The sequence below is a fragment of the Microcebus murinus genome, chromosome 12 (assembly GCF_040939455.1).
Source record: "Microcebus murinus isolate Inina chromosome 12, M.murinus_Inina_mat1.0, whole genome shotgun sequence".
Taxonomy (NCBI): domain Eukaryota; kingdom Metazoa; phylum Chordata; class Mammalia; order Primates; family Cheirogaleidae; genus Microcebus; species Microcebus murinus.
The window spans coordinates 15,984,174-15,992,564 of NC_134115.1; the positions used below are offsets into that span (position 1 = coordinate 15,984,174).

At 34.1% G+C, this 8,391-nt stretch overlaps 1 protein-coding gene across 1 annotated transcript in view; it reads left to right on the forward strand.

Annotated features, from left to right (window-relative positions):
* Positions 1-8,180, forward strand: part of GKAP1 (G kinase anchoring protein 1) — a 68,130-nt gene extending 59,950 nt beyond the window's left edge. Inside the window, exons 10-13 of the mRNA XM_076008585.1 lie at positions 92-155; positions 5,462-5,532; positions 6,313-6,390; positions 7,863-8,180. Coding sequence (XP_075864700.1) covers positions 92-155; positions 5,462-5,532; positions 6,313-6,390; positions 7,863-7,910 — 261 coding nt within the window. The 3' untranslated portion in view covers positions 7,911-8,180. The remainder of the gene's footprint in view (positions 1-91; positions 156-5,461; positions 5,533-6,312; positions 6,391-7,862) is intronic.
* Positions 8,181-8,391: the final 211 nt, after the last annotated feature.

Here is an 8,391-nt window from a genome sequence, read left to right on the forward strand (position 1 = left end):
CTAGAATTCACAGCTCCATAAATTGATAGCAAATCATTAATTACATCATTTACTTTTTAAAAAATTAAATCTTTTCTTCTTTGACTATTAGGCAAAGTACAAAGAAGTAAAGGCAAGAAATGCACAGTTATTGAAAATGCTTCAGGAAGGGGAAAGTAAGTGATTTGTTTGTTTTTAGAATTAAAAGTTTATCATTCATAATATCTGAAGATAATTTTTCAAATATATGATTTATCAACTCAACAAAAATAGTGTTTGATGGCACAGTAAGGTGACTATAGTTAACAATAATTTGTATATTTCAAAATAAGAGAACATTTGAAATATATCCAACACAAAGAAATGATAAATGTTTAAGATGATGGTTATCCTAAATACCCTGATTTGATCATTACACATTGTAATGCATGTATCAGAATATCACATATACCCCATAAATATGTATAATTATTATCTATCAATAAAATAATAATTGGGAAAAAACCCAACAAAATAAAAAGGTTTATTCAAAGTGATGTAAATGGATATAAATAGATATATTGATATCATTATAAGCCGATAATGTTATTTTTACAAGTTTTATACCTTAGTTTATGACTATTCAGGTAAGAGAAACACTTAAATTTTCAATTCTTATAAATTACTGGACTATATTTAGAGGGGAAAAAAGCATAACATTTGCTTAGGAGTCTTTTTAGTTATATATATTCATATATATATAGTTGTTTATATATATGCATATACATATACACACATGTATATATTATATAGCCTGTCATCATTTTAGATTTTCCTTCTTTCTTTTTCCCCCACCCCAGAACTCTTTATACTTTTGCTGCTACTGTAAACTTTTGACAAGAGATCACCAGCAGGAAGCCAAGGAAATCAATCCAAAAAAATCATTAGAGATAATAAGATTAGTAAAGTTGATGTTATATGAAAGCCCCCAAAATCACTTGTGTTCTTAATAACACTTACCTTGAAAGTTCTATGAAAATTTTCCATTCGTAACAGAAAAGGAAATTTGTATTTTTAATATGAGATTTATGGAAATAAAGTTACAGGCCACAAAAGAAACATAGACATAAATAAATGAAAAAATTTTCTGAATACACAAAATTAATGTAAGAAACAATTTTCCTATTAATTAATAAATGCTAATGAAATCCCAAATGTAGCTCTTCTGAGTACTGTATAGAACTTAAATTGTAAAACTCACATTGAAGAATAGGAAAACAAGATACCAAAAGTTGTTTTCAGATCTGAGTGTACAGTCAGCCAACCATCTCTGTGGTTTTGCATCTGTAGATTCAACCAATTGTGGATTGAAAATATTTTTTTAAAAATTGTACCTGTAGCCGGGCGCGGTGGCTCACGCCTGTAATCCTAGCACTCTGGGAGGCCGAGGCGGGCGGATTGCTCAAGGTCAGGAGTTCAAAACCAACCTGAGCGAGACCCCGTCTCTACCATAAAAATAGAAAGAAATTAATTGGCCAACTAATATATATATATATAAAAAAAAATCAGCCGGGCATGGTGGCTTGTGCCTGTAGTCCCAGCTACTCGGGAGGCTGAGGCAGGAGGATCACTTGAGCCCAGGAGTTTGAGGTTGCTGTGAGCTAGGCTGACGCCACGGCACTCACTCTTGCCTAGGCAAGAAAGCGAGACTCTGTCTCAAAAAAAAAAAAAAAAAAAAAAAAAATTGTACCTGTAAAACGGCCGGGCGCGGTGGCTCACGCCTGTAATCCTAGCTCTCTGGGAGGCCGAGGCGGGCGGATTGCTCAAGGTCAGGAGTTCAAAACCAGCCTGAGCAAGAGCCAGACCCCGTCTCTACTATAAATAGAAAGAAATTAATTGGCCAACTGATATGTATATAAAAAAAAATTAGCCGGGCATGGTGGCGCATGCCTGTAGTCCCAGCTACTTGGAAGGCTGAGGCAGAAGGATCGCTCGAGCCCAGGAGTTTGAGGTTGCTGTGAGCGAGGCTGATGCCACGGCACTCACTCTAGCCTGGACAACAAAGCAAGACTCTGTCTCAAAAAAAAAAAAAAAATTGTACCTGTAATGAATACGTACAGATATTTTTATTGGAATTATTCCCTACATAATATAGTATAACAACTATTTACATAGCATTTACCCTGTATTAGGTATTATAAATAATCTAGAGATAATTTAAAGTATACAATATGACATACATAGGTTATATGCAAATACTATGCCATTTTATACCTCAAATTTTTATATCCTTGGGAGGTTCTAGAACCAACCCCCCATGGATACCCCCATGGATACCTCTAGGGAGGTCCTAGAACCAATCCCCCATGGAACCAATCTACTGTACTGGCAGTAGAACTGTCTCAACCAAAATTTCAACTATGTTACAAAACAACAGTTATTGAAATGATATGAATAAAAACCAAAAATCATATCTGGTTGAACAGAGTGGATAGTCTTGAAATAGAGTCAGATTTACATTTTTTGTAAGTTAACTGTTATATAACTTAACTATGATGAAATAGAGATTAAAGAATAATGAGGGCCTGGCACGGTGGCTCACTCCTGTAATCCTAGCACTCTGGGAGGCCGAGGTGGGCGGATTGCTCTAGATCAGGAGTTTGAAACCAGCCTGAGCAAGAGCGAGACCCCATCTCTACTATAAAGAGAAAGAAATTAATTGGCCAACTAATATATATAGAAAAAATTAGCCAGGCATGGTGGCACATGCCTGTAGTCCCAGCTACTCTGGAGGCTGAGGCAGAAGGATTGCTTGAGCCCAGGAGTTTGAGGTTGTTGTGAGCTAGGCTGATGCCACGGCACTCACTCTAGCCTGGGCAACAAAGTGAGACTCTGTATCAAAAAAAAAAACAAAAAAAAAAAGAATAATGGGGAAAGGCATCATTTGGACATTTGGATGTCAACATCATGAGATTAATTTAGACCTGTACATTTTACTGATCTCCATGTGGGTCCTTTAGTAAACAAAACTGTGACAATAAAAAAAGGTTTTAGAGGATATATTTCTAATTAAAGAAGTGAAGAGTATCATTAGAAATTAAATGTATCAATTCTAAATACATAAATAATATTCCCTATAACAAACCATTGTAGAAAGTGAGAAAGTTAACTGATAAAAGCTTGCTCTTGAAAATAGGTTAAAAATGACTATCAGGCCGGGCGCTGTGGCTCACGCCTGTAATCCTAGCTCTTGGGAGGCCGAGGCGGGCGGATTGCTCAAGGTCAGGAGTTCAAAACCAGCCTGAGCAAGAGCGAGACCCCGTCTCTACTATAAACAGAAAGAAATTAATTGGCCAACTGATATATATATATAAAAAATTAGCCGGGCATAGTGGCACATGCCTGTAGTCCCAGCTACTCGGGAGGCTGAGGCAGAAGGATCACTCGAGCCCAGGAGTTTGAGGTTGCTGTGAGCTAGGCTGACGCCACGGCACTCACTCTAGCCTGGACAACAAAGTGAGACTCTGTCTCAAAAAAAAAAAAAAATGACTATCAGAATTAACATCGATGTTCATACTCCACACTATAAGTAATCCACGCAGAAGAATTTTATATAGGATCATTACATGAAAATACTTGTAACATTCTAGCATTTATAATGTAAATATAAGTACAGTCAGCTCTGTTATAATGCAACATGTATTCCTAAAAATCACCAGCCTCTGCAAAATCACAGTTAAACATAACTTATGAAAATGGGGTTAGGAGCATAACACTCAAAACTTTTATCAGTGACACATTAAAAAAGATGGGAACTTAATAAAAACAGTAACAGTTTTACACGTTAAAATGGTTAAATGCATAAATACCACATATATATGGCACTTTACGTTGAAGAAAACCTTAAAGTTGCTTATGGGGAGGTAGGCTTCAGAAGGGTTACAGCTTGTGTGTTACTGTTATATGGTGGAAAGATGGAAAATTGTAACACTAGATGGGTGTACTTCTTAACACATGGTGAACTGAGGTAGCTGGTAGATATCTGAGATGTATACCTGGGTATAGCTTTCTTTGTTCATGAAATTGTGCTTCAGTGGACTGAAATTTTTATAATATTCAAGTTGTTACCTAATATAACAACCTCATTGAATTAAATTTGTGTTTTCAAAAAAGGCATTATAGGAGAACTGACTATAATTGAAGTATTACATAAATATTAAAAATTACTAGTTTTTAGTGAGTGTATATAATCCTAGGAATGAAGGAGTAGAAAATACAATTTGTGAGAGTTCTCACATTGATTCTTAGGATACCGTGAGTTGATTCTTGACACAGTGTCTCATCTTACTGAGCATCATATTAATCTATGAAAAAAAATTGACTTTTTCACATTGGCAGAGTTGTGGTGATATCAGTACTCATGTATTTGAACATGCCTCCTTTGCTAATATTATTTTAACTCTTCAGTCTCTCCCAGCTTATTTTCAAAGTAAAGAGTTAGTTTTTCACACATTAATCATTATTGTGGGTTAAGGAGGTTCTCACCTAAGCAAAGATTTCCAAAGCCTAGCAAACATAGGGGCCAAAATACAGGTGTCTTGCTTCCCCCAAGAATGGAAAAACCACTAGACAAATGAATATTTCAGAGAGACCATAGATACTATATAATCAATTAGGATCATATAAGCTACATTTATTTGACAGTGCTTTATTGGTATGAAAAGTCAGAGAATAATAATTTCTTGGACTTATAGTATGCTCACCCAAACAATTGTTTTCAAAAAAACCACTCTACATTGTTTTTAAAATCTTGTTTTAGGACTAGTCAAAGTTTTTAAAGGTTTTTTTCTATGTGAAAATTTTTATTTTCTTGTATCCTTGTTCTATTTACTATAGATGTAAAAATTAATCTTTTATAATATCAGTGCAATTAATATTTTAACACCATAGAAAATGTAAATTTTTCAAGAAAAATTGCCATGTTGATAATAATGATGGGAATTTACCAGTGAAAACCAAAAAAAAAAGAAGAAAAAAAGAAAGAAAAAGGCCAAGTATGTTAGCTCATGTCTGTAATCCCAGCACTTTGGGAAGCCAAGGTGGGAGTATTGCTTGAGGCCAGGAGTTTGAGACCAGCCTGGACAATATAGCAAGATTCCATCTCTACAAAAAATTTGTAAAAATTAGCTGGTGTAGTGGTGCACACCTGTAGTCCTAGCTACTTGGGAGGCAGAGGCATGAGGATTGCTTGAACCCCCAGGAGTTTGAGGTTACAGTGAGCTATGACTGTACCACTGCACTGCAACCTTGGGCAAGACTCTGTCTCTTAAAAAGAAATTTACCAGTGAAAAATAAGAGTTATATAACATCAAGAAGTATATTCATAAAGTACCAAGACTGGAAATCATTGTTCTCACTGTACTGCTGTCTTGGTTCACTAAAGTATTGTTAAAGTATTTGAGTAACTATAAAGACCATACTGCTGTTTTTCCTTTTTTATTAGTGAAAGATAAAGCAGAAATACTTCTACAAGTTGATGAATCACAAAGTATCAAGAATGAGCTAACTATACAGGTAAGGAATTGTGGAGCATACATGACTGGTTTTCTTAAATTATTCTTTAGTCTTGAATTATTAAACATGATTAAACAGAAATAAAGCCCATCAATACTGCAAGAAAGTGATATAAGTTATACTTTATTATCATTACTGTGTAATAGCAAATAAATGAAGATTCTGTTTACTGCACTAAGGGAAGTAGATATGTTCTGAAAAATAAGGGAAAATAAGGTTATATTTTAATGGACTATAAATATAGAGGCAGAAAGGACAGATAGAACTTATCCTGTACCTGGACTTGATTTTGTCCCCTTTGCGTCTTTATTCTGTTTTCTCTTAGGACAGTAAGCCTGTCCTATATATCTTTAACATACAGCTTTGTACAATGCCTAATGGAAATTATGAGTTTCTCCTCTACTCCTCATCTACCTACTTGTCAAAAATCATCATTGTAAGTCTTAAGAATTAGAAGTTTTGTGGCCAGGCATGATGGCTTATGCCTATAATCATAGTACTTGAGGAGGCTGAGGCAGAAGGATTGCTTGAGGCCAGGAGACCAACCTGAGCAAAAGAGAGACCCTGTCTCTACAAACAACAGAGAAATTAGTGGGGCATGGTGATGTGTGAGGGAGGATGAGGGAAGAGAATTGCTTGAGCCCAGGAGTTTGAGGTTGCAGTGAGCTTTGATGATGCCACTGCACTGTAGATAAAGTAACAGAGCGAGACCCTGTCTCCAAAAAAAAAAGTATTTGCCAAAAAGACAAACTATTTTCCTTATTGATTATTTGGTTATAGGTGACTTCACTTCATGCTGCATTAGAACAAGAAAGATCTAAAGTAAAAGTATTACAAGCAGAATTAGCCAAATACCAGGTATGCTTTTATAATTTTAAAGTGTTTTCATCACAAAAAAATACATTTGGAATAGATAATTGTGAGAATAAATGTACTATTTTATTCTTAGGCAAAAATTTATTCACCAAATATATTGATAATTTTGTTATTGGTCATATAATTTACAATTTAGATGTTAAGGTTATTCTAGATATTTTTATGTACCATAATTAAAGTAATTAGGAAAATCCTTGGTACTACATAGATGATATGGCATACATACCATTGAATCATATTGGGGAAAGGTACAAAATGATAACTGTCCTATTATATCATAAATCTAATCAATTGGGTACAGTGATATCTCCTAGGTATCTCCATTTAAAGCTGTCTTTTCCTATTTGTAATTAATAAATGGGGAAAATAAATTACAGTGGTCAGGAATAAATGATAGCATCTTACACTGGAGTATTGTTTTGTTTTGTTTTAGAAGGGTGATGTAGAAATGTTTTTGACCCTAAGAGGGAAACTATAATCAGAAAAAGGATGAAAGAAATGAAGAGAAGCTACCTTCATTATCAATGAGTTGGGGCTGCATATGCCCCTGGTACAACCACCACTTTAAGAAATTCACTTCTACAGGTAGTCCCCAGACTTGGCTGATCTCCAGGATCACTTGAACACTTTTGAATTACAGATTGTTAGCCAATTAAATAGGTGTGGACAAAGCCTAGATGTTAGAATTTTTTTTTAATGTTACTACTTAGTTGATTCTAATGATCAACTAAGTTTGGGTATCATTGCCATAGTCTATAAAAGTGGGGTGAACTATAAAACTATTATTTTAAAGTAGAAAATATTATGTTAAAAGTAATTTGTGTAAAATTCTTCTAGTCTTTTAAGCTGCCTTTCTTTTTCCTTGGCTCAAGTCAAATACCATAAATAGTTTTTCATATAGAACAAATTAAATACAAATTTATATGTGCCACTGCCTACTTTCAATCTACAGATGAACAAAATCAAATTTCTAATGCTACTGTGAACAACACTAGACAAAACTTGAATTATAAATTGAATTATCTGAGAGGTAATGAACTGAATTACCAAATTTGCTGATCAGATGGAGCAAGTTAAGTGTGTGATTTATTTTAGTACTGATCAAAAACTTTGTTTTTGTTTTAATTCTGAGGTGGTCAAAATGAGCTCTGAAAATAAAATATGGGTGATCTTACTAAGCCAAGACTAAATCAAAGAGAAATAACTGTTTTCTAGAACCTGCTTTAACCATTGATAGAAATAAGCACATAAAATAATTTAGTGGTATGTAGACTCAAATTTATAACAAATTCAAAAAAGAGGTTGCTTCCTTCTCATACCCAAAAATGCCTTAGGTCCCATATATTCTTAAAAAGAATCAACCTACAGGATTAGAAATAACAGTGTCTAGCCCTCAAATGAAAATAGCCCCCAAATGGTTTTTCTTGAATAATTTGCTCTATTTTTCTTTACAGGGTGGCAGAAAAGGGAAAAGAAACTCTGAATCTGACCAGTGTAGGTGATTACATTAGCCTTTGAAGTCAACACAAAAATTAAAACTTTCAGGATTTTGCAAAAATGTATATATTTAATGCTGTGCAACTGCTAAACTATGCAGTTTTTGTTGAAGAAACTAAAAGCAACTAGCTCACTAATAGTCTATAATTTTATGTTCTTTTGGCTTAAAGTGAAAAGAAATATAGAATTTCAGCAGAACTCAGTGATTATTGTTTACTATCCATACTTCTTATCACTTTAGTTTTTCATCAGTCAATAAAATTAATTTACTCTTACACGAATATGTTTGATTTTTAAAGTTTCAGAAATAATGTGAAAGTATTATTTTTTGCTTACATCACAATCAGTTGGGTCCTTTCAACTAGAACATTCTCACAAGCATCAACATGCTTTAGCATTTCTCATTTAAAGAAAAACAAAAACCTCTTTAAACTATATTCCCCTCTAGCTGCAACTCTATTTCTCCTCTTCTTGCTAGCAGAACTT